This window comes from Eptatretus burgeri, chromosome 9 (assembly GCF_056783735.1).
Source record: "Eptatretus burgeri isolate ZD-2024b chromosome 9, Ebu_testis_v1, whole genome shotgun sequence".
Classification (NCBI taxonomy): Eukaryota; Metazoa; Chordata; class Myxini; order Myxiniformes; family Myxinidae; genus Eptatretus; species Eptatretus burgeri.
Window position 1 is genome coordinate 67,881,785 of NC_140969.1, and position 13,606 is coordinate 67,895,390.

The 13,606-nt window shown below is 42.4% G+C and overlaps 1 protein-coding gene across 3 annotated transcripts in view; it reads left to right on the forward strand.

Annotated features, from left to right (window-relative positions):
• Positions 1 to 13,606, forward strand: part of LOC147020280 (thrombospondin-1-like) — a 116,292-nt gene that overhangs the window by 14,719 nt on the left and 87,967 nt on the right. For 2 of the 3 annotated variants that reach the window (XM_085895531.1, XM_085895532.1), the window contains exons 3-5: positions 786 to 1,345; positions 5,246 to 5,336; positions 6,630 to 6,757. In XM_085895531.1, coding sequence (XP_085751657.1) covers positions 786 to 1,345; positions 5,246 to 5,336; positions 6,630 to 6,757 — 779 coding nt within the window. The remainder of the gene's footprint in view (positions 1 to 785; positions 1,346 to 5,245; positions 5,337 to 6,629; positions 6,758 to 13,606) is intronic. The other variant, XM_085895533.1, reaches the window with a different exon arrangement.

Consider the following 13,606-nt stretch of genomic DNA (forward strand, 5'->3'; position numbering starts at 1 on the left):
TGTTTTCACTGGCAGTGTCTGCAGCATTGGACCTGCAATGCAATAGAGAGAGAAAAACAGAATTGGATGGGCTCTTCTTATTCATGGTGCTGCCTGTGGCTGCTGGTTGCATCATTGGTTGCGGCACGGCTATGCCGTTGATGTAATTCCCCTATTACGAGTACACTCGTGCTCATTTGACCAACCTCAGAAGGATGACAGGCTGAGTCAACCCCACCTGGTGTTAAATGAATGGGGATAAAAAAGCAGGGGCTCGAACTCAGGACCCTAACATCCTAAGTCAGCCACCCTAACAGCTAAGCTAACACCAGGCTATACTGGATGCACTGATCCAGAGAGAGTTGGTGTAAGCAGAAAGCCAGGACTTTGGGATGTTAACAAGGTGGGATTACTGAATAAACACTTCCTTACTCGTGGTCGGGCTCAAAGAGCAGGTGTATGACAATATGAGAGACTGTACTATGTATGACTGAGACCACCAGCCCATCCGCAATGGTAGTACAGCAAGGCCTACGCACCCCTTCTATCCCCCTACTCTTGCCTCCTTCTGACCTGCTTCCTGTTTTCTCCTACCTACTCCCAACTCTCTCTCTCTCTCTCTTTAATTTTTCTCCTTCCCTTCTTTTTTTACAAATGATTTTTCTCAATGTACCCACACTCACCCTTTACATATTCAACATTTTGATGGTGCCTGACCGTATTACTTGTTTTGCCAACAATCGAATGAAATAATATTTGAAAGGTTGAGAATTTAATGCTTTATTCTCTGTGTTCATACCTACTAGGTTATACAATGGACGAAGAAGGAGTTTTTAATGTTTTCCACATGTGTGGCCTGGATAAGCACAGTTCTGGCCTCAAACTTGTGAAAGGGCCAGACTCTGACAGCCCAGCTTATGAGATAATCAATGCACGAAGGGTGCAGAACAGTGCACGACGTGCTGTATGGAAACTTTTGAACCAGATGTCACGTGATGACGAATTTGTATTTCTTGCCAGTTTGAGGCAGGAGAAACAATCACGAGGAACCCTCATATCTCTGAGAACCTCCAAAAGCCATCGTAGAATCTTTGAACTTGTGTCAGATGGCCACATGAACACTTTGGAGCTGCACTATCTAATGGATGGTCAACCAGCTGTAAGCAAGTTTGAGGGTGTTGGCCTGGCTACCGGGCGCTGGACCAATGTGACGCTGTACATAGCGGGGCATGGTGCTGACATTTATGTTGGTTGTGAGAACGTTGACAGTCTTGAACTGTCTAGTCCTATTGCAGCCCAGTTACCAAGCGGAAGCTACGCGTTACAACTTGCACGGGGGGCAGCAGGTGAAAGAGATTCCTTCAAGGTGAGTGGAAATTTTGGAAAAGTATTCTCTGACTTATATTCTGTTAATGTTTTTTTTTTTTTTTTTAAAGCAACTACTGTATTAATAGGATGGAAGGTCTGTATGCAGATGAGAGTTGTGAAGAGGTTGGAGATGGGATTGAGGAGGAAAGGTTACCCTTTAATCTCATGTTCACCTGCTTTTCATCATTCTTATCTGCATGAAATGGCTGTGAGTTGCTGCTTGAAGGAACTGTGAGGGAGTCGCGATATTGCATGGATGCAATTCCATAGCTGGGCCAAAAAGTGCAAGTAAGCATAAAGCTTGGATTGGTAAAGAGCGTGTGAGTTGATGAACCTGTGCTTGGGAGAAGCAGATGCACGAGTAGATAGTGAGTTCAAGACAAGATAAGACAGTTGGAGACAGAGGCCAGAACTTGGCTTTGCTGAACGATTTGTGTTCAGCCTCTTGATGGGTAATTACATGATGACCATGTCGAGCTTCAAGTTCCATTGGCTCCAGGAGTGCGGGGTGAGGTCAGGCATCCCAGCCCACAATGTCAAACACAGAGAGAGAGAGAGACTGAGACTGAGACATCTCCCTTCGGCCCTCTGCACCAATGGAGACCCTGACAAAGGTGGCAAAAACGAGCAAAAAACAAAAAGAAAAGGTCAATCAGTACCAAACATTTCAAATTTTTTCAATGAAGAAACAGCACCAGACTTCAGTCGTGCACAAGACCACTTGCATTCACACGTACCACAGCATTACCGAACTTCAGGGTAACATTACACTATCGTGTTGTATGTAGTGGAGTTTGGATCTGGAAAGGAAAATGATCATGTAGTAATCGGCTCGAATTAAGTTGAACGAGCAGGAAATTTGGTTGAAACATTTGGCGAGTAGGTTTCAGCATTATAAACACTGCGTGACAAGATGCAAGTACAATAAATAAATAAATATTACAATCCATGATTACTTCTATTGTCTTTCACAACAAAGCTGTAATTTTGTTTCACCATCTCTTAGTCGTAATATACATGATATAACGCTCTTTCTCACTTGGCTGAAGAGTATACCGGTACTACAAATTGGCTGATGATGATGATGATGTCATGCTGTGGATTCCAGTTTACATTTCCATTGTTGAGGAAGTCGGGGAGGAATTGATTGATAGAGCAGGGGCCCAGATATCAATCCATCAATCCATTGTATAGGATGAGGGGTGAGGGGGCAGAATTGACTGAAATTCTTCAAGTGATTTATCATAGAAGTAGATTTGAGGATTTGCCAGACGATGCTTTCAGAGACAGAGACAGATATTTGTTTTGATTGAAAGACAAGTTCCAAGTGTTTGACCATCCTGTGATTTTGTTCAAGTCTAAAGAGAGGGAAGAGGCCTATCTGCAGGATGAGGGATGTAACGGTCAATGTTGGAGTCGTCAGCGAAAAGATCGGGAGGGTTTCTTTCTCGAGAGAATCGGGGTGCTCCATCACATGAATCTGCAAGTCAGGTAAATGCAACACTTTGCCTACAAAGCTTCATGGTAAACGTTTTCCAGGCCAGGAATCAAACATAGATTTGAACTTGGAGGTTTTGCCAAGAAATAGCATCTGAAAAATTTGATCATTTTCTCTTTGTTCGTGGCCGATTTAACTTGCTTAATCACTATCCGGGTGATTTTGAATTTCATTCAACCCTTGAGGTAATTGTGAATCACGTTGACTTTTATGTAAGCCTGGTGTTGGCTTAGTGGTTAGGGTGGTGGCTTGGGATCCCAGGGTCCTGAGTTCAAGCCCCGTTGGCTGATGAATTAACACCAGGAGGTTGACTCAGCCTGTCATCCTTCCGAGGTCGGCGAAGTGAGTCCCAGTGTACTGGTCCCGGTGTATGCCCCGGTTAGAATAGGTGTACCATATCCCTGTGTGTCGTAAGAGGCGACCAGGGTTGGCGTCAGGAAGGGCATCCGGCCATAAAACATTGCCTCAAGAAAAAGCCAAACCCCTGCACAGCAGGGAAAAATGGCTGTAAAAACGGTTGACTTTTATGTGTACCCATAAATAATACCAACTTGTAAAAGCTGAATTGGGAATTGTTGTGCTTTGGGGTCGGCCATGTATAGGTTAACATTGTTTCTCTTTAACGTCGTGAATCAAGTAGGGAACAAAGATTCGTTCAAAGTCTCAATGTTCCACTTTTAAGTTGCTCAATTCTTTTAATCGCTCAAAATGTTTCCATTAGCTGTTACAAAGACCTTGATTAGTACAAGAAAACAAAGCCAGTCTGACAGTCTTTGGATAAATTATTCAAGGTCACTGCGAAGCAGGAAGGGAAGCCACAAGAGTCTACGCATCAAGTTTCACCTGGAATATCATCCACGGATTACTTCGTCCCCAAAACTCCACCATGCTATGTTGGACGTCGATCGGTGAGGGACGGGGAGGAGGGGATGGGTATATACTCACAAAGGATGACGAAGCATACCTGGTGTTGGCTTAATGGTTCGGGTGGTGGGCTTGGGATTCTAGGATCCTGAGTTCAAATCCTGCTTGGCTGTTGAATTAATACCAGGTGGGGTTGACTCTGCCTGTCATCCTTCTGAGGTCGGCAAAATGAGTGCCAGCTTGCTGGTATCCTGTGTTGGAGTGGTGACCTGTCCCCCATCCAGGATTGTGCCCAATAGCCCAGGAGACTACTTCGGCAGCACCAATGCTCTGCACAAATTACGGTCCCAATGGATGGATGGATGGATGATGAAGCTGTTTCCCTTGCAATTAATTTAGTACATTTTATGAAAAGTTTGAATGAGCAATTAATTACTTAGCAAGTGGAACATTAATAGATTTTCTGCTTTTTAGGAACATTGCTTGTTCACCTGAATGCCGTACGGGCTGGACATAATTCATTATATTCGACCACAAATGCTCTGTATTGTGTACAGACCGGCATTTGAGAGTGCGGTTTCGGTTTGTGTAGTTTCAATATCATCCTACAATACACAGTTTGGTGTGTGTTTTTGGTTGTGAGTTATTCATTGTCGTCCAAACTTGCCAGGGGGACAAAGGGTCCGTCATAACTCGTAAGACAAGGTTGTAGCTGGTTGAATTCCTCCCTCTCCCCCTGGGTAGGGGGGTTCATGTGTAAATGTGTTCCGTTTTGCGCCGTCACCGGCATGAGAGCGTATTACGACAGGCCTTCCGTCTCAACCACTGTAGCTTTAACTTTACATTTACAAACATTATCACTCTATTATGTTGCTTTAGACTCACCTGCACAAGATCCGGAGGAATTCCAATGTTTTCTTTGCTTTTTCCATCTTTGGAAAATCGTCAGCAGCTGGTAGCATCGTTTGCGGCGTGTAGCTACTGTTCGCACCACTTGCTCGTTTAATTTGATTTTTAGGTCGAACGACTGTTGTTCCAATTCCTTTCTTACTTACTTCGATTTTTCTTTGTTCCTATTCCATTATTTTTTTGGCCTGTACACAAAATTATTTCTGCAGAGAAGGATAGCACAAGTGGCCATACCATGCTCAGAAACCTAAAATTTCCAAGGCCCACCAAAGTGTCTCAGACCCCACGCCACATTATAGCTTCATGCAATGTACTCGCATGCCCCCACAACCCCACTTTTCATTAGCGCTTGATGCCCTTGACTATAAACAAGTTTCACAACTATCTCTGGTGAGTGGACACTGTACATTTTATTAATTTATACTTTAAAATAACATTTGTATATGTACCTGTCTGTCCATAACTTTTTGAGATATCTTGCTCACAGACAGACAAACAGACAGACAGACTGGTACGGGTGAAAACATAACGTCCATCCACCTTGGGTGGTGGAGGTCATAATTAGAGGAAGTGCATTGACAGTTGACATCTGTTTCATGTCACTGACTATTTCTCCTAAACCTCCAGGGTACATTGCAGAATGTTCGTTTTAACTTCCGCGTGTCTGTGGATGAAATCCTCCATGCCAACGGCTGCCCCATGCTTGGTCCACCACCTGGTGAGAATCATTCTGGTCTGAATCGGTGAAAGTACATTGAGATTTGATTCCATTCCGAGATTATATGAATTAGCGTAATACAAAAATACCATATCGTGCAGCCATTTATTGTCATTTTCAAAGACAAAAGAGGTGTAAATAATTATTGTGCTTCGTTAAGGAAAGGTCACCAAAGTATGGACCTAGGACATTAAAAAAAATACTGTGAAACTGAAACAAATTAATATTAAGTTGTGTTATATTTACATTTGTTTCGAGCTTATTCTTCTTGTTCTTTCTTATGCAGCATAAGGCTGCCTGGTGGCATCACTGATTGAGGATGCTGCTGATGCAATGCCCTCTGTATGTCAGGGCAGGAATTTTGTCATTTGTTCAGGGTGCCGGCGATAGCTCACATACTCTTTGCAAATGACATCGTGCGATCTTTAACGTCCACCAACTAATGCCTGCAGACAGGATGGCCAGTTTAACGTCCATCCGAGGGACGGCACACACATTGATGAATCGCCCTGCCTGCGAGACACCTGGGTGACGGCCCTGTGTATAGCTATTCGTGATTTATTATTGATGATCATAATTAGCCCCTACCCTTTCTCAGGTGGACGAGTTGCCAATGCAGTCTTATATCCAGGAGTATACACTGGGTGATATTTGACATTGCCTTCCCAACCGTTTTCAGGACATATTATTTGAAATTTGGCCCGGGTGCCAACGCACGGCACAATGGCCTACTCTTTGTAAAATAAACCATTAGATACATATAACGTTTACAAGCAGCAAATGCCAGCAGATGTGACTCCGGTTTAACACCCTTGTAAAGGATGGCCCATGTATTGTTGTAAAACACAAGCGCGGCAGTTTATAGTGAGGTCGGTAATTCAACCCGTATTGAACGCTCAAAGATGAGTGTGCAAACTCTTATGTATCCTGTCAACTACAATATTCATTTTAATTTAATATTGACCCTGGGACCACTGTGTCTTGTTCAGTGACAGCTGTGGTGTAGAGATTGGATGTCGTAATCCTTATCCATTCCATTGTGCTAATCCTTCACTGAATGCACTCAGACTTTCGGAAGTCTGGATGCATCGATTTGTATCATCTCGGTAGATGTGGAGTTTGACAGCGTGTGGTGCAGTCACTTCATTCATATCGCCTTGAAGTTTGACCATTCAAGTTTCCTCATTCGCATAACACTTTACATTGGGTTGGTCATCCTGATCCATGTTCATTTACCCTTAAACTGTCATTTTACTTTTCACATCTTGACATTGTTTTTATGGCTGTTTACAGTGCCGGAAAAACACAATTCGAGATTCCAGCAATGTGACCTGCCATGTAACAACATTATAGATGTCTACCACGAGGTGAAGGTCATGCAGCCGATCATAAACAACTTGACGCATCTCTTCGAGGTTGAGGTATGTGTGGATGCCGCAGGTCGTGTTGGAATCGTAGGTTGTTGGATGGACGTGTTTGCAATGCAAGTAGCTTGGCCAGGATTGAATATTATTCACAAAAAGCATGAAAAGTAAAGAGAAAGGAATGCAAAAGGAAAAAGAAAAGGTTATTCTGACCCTTTATTCTACGCCTTATCTTTGCCCCCAACACTACGCACCTGTATTTTTAACCCGACAGAGAACTCAAGACCATGATATTTTTTAACAACCTTATATCATTGCCGTTTTTTTTTATGGGACAATAAGGGAAATAGAGATGAACTGAAGAGGTGGACACGAGAAAAAAAAAGGGAAGGGAAGATTGGGGTTGGACGAGGTTGGACAATCCCTGGGTAAGGTACACACACCTGAGCAAATGCAAATGCACAATTAGTCCGACCCGTATCCATATCAGTATCTTCTCGCTTCTCGGTGTTAATCGATTTTTATTTTTGTTGCACAAATATCTTTACGTGCGATCATTTTCAGCACAATCTATGCTACGTACCGACTAATTTTATTTCTAATGCCAGGTTCCACCCGTCTAAACTCCTGGTTCGGGGTTGCTCCATGTGGAAGTCAAATCTGCACCTGCTCCTTCCACCTCAATCGAAGCGAATTGTTTTCCGATTGCGATTCCGTCGTGTTTTGCTGTTATACAGTATTTCTGACTATGTGTTGCCGTTTCTGTTTTCGTCAAAAACTTTTCCGAGTTAAATCGTACCTTGTTGTCGATATTGTCAAATTTGTTTTCGTGTAGCCGAGGCCAACTCCTCGGATGGCCGGGAGTGAATGTCGTCTCAGTTTTGAGGTTGTTTATGGTTTGTTTGTTTTTTTTTTCTTCCCAGAAATTTTGTCCTTTCTGCCTCTTCAAAGTTATCCGATTTCCCCCCCTTCTTGCTTCAAAAAAAAAAAAAAAAGTTAAAAAGAACCACCAAAAATCCCTTTCACTCCAAAACACGATCTCATCCTGCGTATTACTACTTGTATTTCCTGTGCCTTTACCTCTCTCTTTTCCTAATATCTTCATTGAAGAAAACGATTCTTCCTTCTTTCTTTAAAAGCTTTTAAAAACTTATTAACATGCTTCACTTTCCTTATTTCTCTGTCATGAATATTGAATACCCATGTGTTCTCTTTCATCACAATCTATTCCTCCTCTTCCAATTCACAGGACATATTTTGCAAACGTGTCTCTCACCTATGCACTTTGTCCGACAACTATCCTCTGGTTCCTGCAGCACGACCTTTCTCCATGCCTTCAACAATAATTCCTTCCACCCATCCCATGATCTTTATCTCAGAATGATAAATATGGGTATCTTGAGAAGTCCAATTTGCAAATGTTGTCTGTGCATGACAAACCCCTTCACGTTATTTTATGGTGTCAAACCCCTCCGTGTCAGTACCCCCATTTTACGGTGTCAAACCCCACTTCTCATACAAGCCTGTGTCCTTCCAACACCACCCCTTCTACCCAGTGTGACCACTCCTCATTTTCATAAATGCCAAGGTGAGCCAATGAAAAGAAGCCAAGAATTCACAAGGTTTCGGAAAAGCGATGATAATAGAAAACCTATACGCCAAGAAAACCTATAGAAAACCAAGACGCCAAGGTGAACAACGAATAGCCAAGATCTTGTGAAAAAGCCAAGGAGTAGTCACACTGCTTCTACCTGTCCCCTTCTTCAGCATCCCTCCACTTCATGCTCCCCCCCACCCCCCTTTCTGCATCCATTCTCACCCCACCTTCTCCAAGCTTCTCCCTCACCTCACCCTATCCATAGTTTTTCTTACCCCACCTTCTCCAAGCTTCCCCTCACCCCCAGCCCTTAAAGCATCCCCCTCACAGCTTCCTCCCATCCCACTCCTCAATGCTTCCCCCTGTCAGCTTCTCCCTCACTCTGCCCCTCTTAGATGCTCCCTCATCCTGCCTGCTCTCAACTTCCCTCTCATCCCACCCACCCTTGTCTTGCCCCTCCCATCTCTCACCCATCCTTCACATTCACAGCCTCCCACCCATCCCAAAACCCCCTAACGCCTCCACCCTATTCCCTCACTGTGTGAACCTCAAACATTTGAGGCCTCCTCTGCAACCCAACAGATCTCTCAATCCAAGCTGCTGCTGACAAACCAGACATCATCTGTTTAACAGAATCCTTCCTCCCCTCTCACAGGACATCCTTGACTCATTAGTGCCTCTCCCTGGCCATTGTTTCCTCTGATTTGATAGGCCTGAACCCTGCCCTGGCAGTTGAGTTGCACATTACATCAATAACTCAATCTCTTACTCACCATGTACTGATCTTACACCTCCCAACCCCCAGGAGTACCTTTGGCTGTGACTTCCATTCTGCTCCAAGCTCCTGTTTGGCTGTGTGTTGTACCATCCTCCAAACAGTGACGACTCCATCTACATCTCTGTCAGACAACATGGACAACATGGATCTCTGTCAGATCGCTTTTTCTCTCTGGACCATCTGCTAAACCTTCCCATCTACTTTCTTGACAATCCTCTTGAGGAAGTTCAGTCATTCAATCTCTCGGGTCTCACTATCAGCCACAATCTTTTTTGGGCAAACCGCATTCCAAAGTTGGCCTCCAAAGCCAATACTCTGCCATGCAAAATTCTTTCTTGGCACAACTGAACTCCTATCCGCATACAAGGCCTTCATCCACAGCTTGATGGAGTATTGCTCTCGCATATAGGCTGGCACCCCTGCCTCACACTTTGTTCAGCTTAACAGCATGGAAATCAAGGATTTCAAGATCATTGGAATCTCCTGCATTGAAGCTGAGTCTATGGGTCTATCACTTTACCATCACAAGCAGGTCTGTGGGTTCTCTGTCTTCTAACACCTACTTCCTGGTCTTTCCATACTTTGCCCGCCCCTCCCTCCAGGTTTCTGCAGGGCACACGTCCACCATCTACCTCCTCCTGGTGAAACTCCCAAAATACAGCATCACTGCTCACCTCCACTCATTCTTTCCTCTTTTTTTTTCCTGCTGTTCACCACCATCTCAGATCATTACCCATCTAAAACTGACCTCAAGCCCACCTCCTTCCAAATTTCTAGTTTTTCCTTCCTGAGAGTTTCCTTCTGTTTGCATCCTATCCACCTCATGCATCCTTTCCTTCCCCTCATTCCTCCGCACACTCATTTTTTGTCCAATTCTCCCTCTATTTTGTCATTCAACTATGCTGTTTGTGCTCCCCCCCCCCTCTGTTTCTGTTGTTCCTTTTGTTATGTTGCGTTCTGATCTATTCAGTGTTTTCTCTCTTCCATGAGCCTCGACTCTGTATGCAAAGAAAACAAAAAAAATAACAGCCCATTTATTTTTCTTTACATCCAAACTCCACATTGTTTTCTTTAGTCTTGTATGTACTATAAATGGATGAGGTGTGTGTGTGTGTGTGTGTGTGTGTGTGTGTGTGTGTGTGTGTGTGTGTGTGTGTGTGTGTGTGTGTGTGTGTGTGTGTGTGTGTGTGTGTGTGTGTGTGTGTGTGTGTGTGTGGCATACTTTTTGTGTCAATTAATTACGTGTTTATTCATTAATTCCGCACAATTGGAATGTACCTTTTGACCCTTTAGACTGCTGAGACCCCTTTGAACTTTGAACAGCTTTTAAGACCCCAAGTGTCCAAAAGTTATTGAGGACCCAAAAGTCCCAAAAAATTCCCGAGGATCCAAAAGACCCCGAATACTGTAAATCCTGTCGACCCTTTAAGACTCGACTCTACTACAAAAATCCGTTAGAATTCCCATGTTTTAAATGCACGCCATGTTAATGTGTTTAAAGCGGTTTAATATGTCCTTCTATTACGGCATACTATTCCATTTACAAAATACACTCGGTGTACAAAACATTAGGAACGCATGCCATTTCCATGAAATAGACTCATCAGGTGAATCCAGGTGAAAGCAATCATCCCTTATTGATTGCACATGTTAAATCCACTTCAATCGGTGTATATGAAGGGGAGAAAACAGGTTAAAGAAGAATTTCAAGCCTTGAAACAATTGAGACATGGATTGTGTATGTGTGCCATTCAGAGGGTGAATGGGCAAGACTAAAGATTTAAATGCCTTTCAACGGGGTAGGTGCCAGGTGCACCAGTCTGAGTGTGTCAAGAACTGTAATGCTGCTGGGTTTTTCACGCTCAACAGTTTCCTGTGTATATCAAGAATGGTCCACTACCCAAGGGGCATCCAGCCAGTGGTCGAAAATGGCTCATTGATGAAAGAGGCCAAAGGAGGCTGACACGAATTGTGCAGAGAAACAGATGGGCTACAGTTAGTCAACTGACAGTCCAGTACAACATTGGTGCCGGAAGACCCATACAAAGAATGCACAACTCGTCATACCTTGACATGAATGGGGTATGGTAGCCGCCGATGACCTTACAGCGTTCCACTAATTTCAGCAAAAAACAAGAAACTGCGGTTTGAGTGGGTTAAAGAGTGAAATCGCTGGACACTGGAGGATTGGAAAAGCATTGCCTGGACTGATGAATTAGGGTTCCTGCTGTTTCACCCTGATAGGAGGACTAGGGTATGGAGAAACCCACACGAGTACATGCATCTATTATTCCGTTTGTCAACATTGCAGGCTGGTGGTGGCGGTGGTGTGATGGTGTGGGGTATGTTTTCATGGCACACATTTGGTACCTTGATAAAAGTGGAGTAACATTTGAATGCAACAGGATATCTGAACATCATGGCCGATCAGGTGCATTCTTTCATGGCAGCAGTGTATCGATCTGCAAATGGATTTCTTCAGCAGGATAATGCCCCATGCCACAAGACTAGGATTGTCCAGGAATGGTTACACGAACATGACAGTGGATTCAGCTGACTGCGGTGGCCTACCCAGTCTCCAGATATTAATCCAATTGAGCATCTGTGGGATGAGATGGATCGAGTGATTTGGAGTAGAGATCCACTACCATCCAACTTGACACAACTGTGGGAAGCATTGGAGTCAACATGGGACAACATCCTTGTGGAACGATTTTGACATCTTGTGGAGTCCATGCCCTGACGAATTGAAGCTGTTCTGAGGGCAAAAGGGGGTGCAACTCGATGTTGGAAAGGTGCTCCTAGTGTTTTGTAAAGTGAGTGTATATAACAAAAACAATGATAACATTGCAACAAACCATATATCAATTATGCCTGGTGTTGGCTTAATGGTTATGGTGGTGGGCTTGGGATTCTAGGATCCTGAGTTCAAATCCTGCTTGGCTGTTGAATTAATACCAAGTGGGATTGACTCTGCCTGTCATCCTGCCGAGGTGGGCAAAACGAGTGCCAGCTTGTTGGTATCCTGTGTTAGAGTGGTGACCTGTCCAGGATTGTACCCAATAACCCAGGACACTGCTTAGGCAGCACCAACACTCTGCACAGAGTCCCAATGGATGGATGGATATATCAGTAGGGTGAATATACTGGTTCTGGCTCACTTTTCCCCATGTAAATGAATGGGGGATTTTCAGCGATTCATATTTTTTTCCCTAAAAATAAACCCCCTTTTTATCCCAAGGTATATTTATTTGTCTCCCCTTTTAACCTGGGGACACTTTTTTTTTTCAAATAATCCATGCAATAAGATAAAGATTTGTTCAAGTATTAAAGTGGTCATGTGATTTGTTAAAGGTGATTCGAAAGAAATATCTGAAACGTCTGAGACTCGGGACACTCTTTACCAAATAACCGATGCATATTGTTTAGCTCACTCATTGAACCTATAAAGATTTGTTCATTCTCAAATTCCTTCAATAGTTTAATTTTCTTTGCACAATAATCCCCATCTAAAATATTGAAAAACAAAACATTTGAATCTTTATATTTTTTAAGATACCCCTTTTGTGCCATTACGAAATGATAAACTTCTCTTAATGCTCTTGTTTGACCACCTCCTGAGCCACATATCATTTTGAGATTATAGTAAATTGTTTTTTTATTGTTCAATTGATAACCATCAAAGTTTTCAGTCCATTCAAGGATATTCATTTTTTTCTTTACATCCTCTAACTTACTACTTTTTAAATTGATTCGCTTATTTGTTTTATTTACCTTTGTTTTTGTTATTTTTTCAATAAGACTTATTTGATATTTTTCACATTCATTATGTTTTCCATTTAGAAACCAAGACTGAGATTTTCTCCACTCTTTAGTTTGATTAATACTTGGTTTGACCATTTATATATTGCAAAAAAAACGCGGCGGTAGCCCTTAAAAAACCCTAACCCATCTTCGCATCGTTAAAACACAATCTATTCTATTCACTCTATCATACAATATCCATATGGAACACAATCTATTCCATTATCTAAAATAAATCTCTTATCATCAAAGGCTCCTAATGCCTTTTTATTTACTTCTTCACTATATATGTTATGTTTATAACTTCTTATTGTATTCATTTTCCTATATTCTTCTTTCTTATTCATCAAACAATTATAATAATTTCTAAAAGTTATTGATTACTTTATTACATATTTCTTTATTCCCTTTAACCTCTTATCAATCTGATCACCATACTTATAAGCATATGCCTTTGCTCTCAATCCAATAAACTCACTCATTACTTTTCCACCCAACTCATCCTTAAACTTACCAATAACCTTTTCATTCTTTTTGGAAAATAACTCACTCTTCTTGCTGAAATTACTTGTATCATATACTCCAATATTTTTCTTCATATCTTTATAAACATCATCAGTTTTTTTATATCTAGGATAAAACTATCAGTGTCCATATACAACAATGAAACATTTTCACCATACTCTTTCTTTAAGTCATTATAAAAATAATCATACATCAATATCTT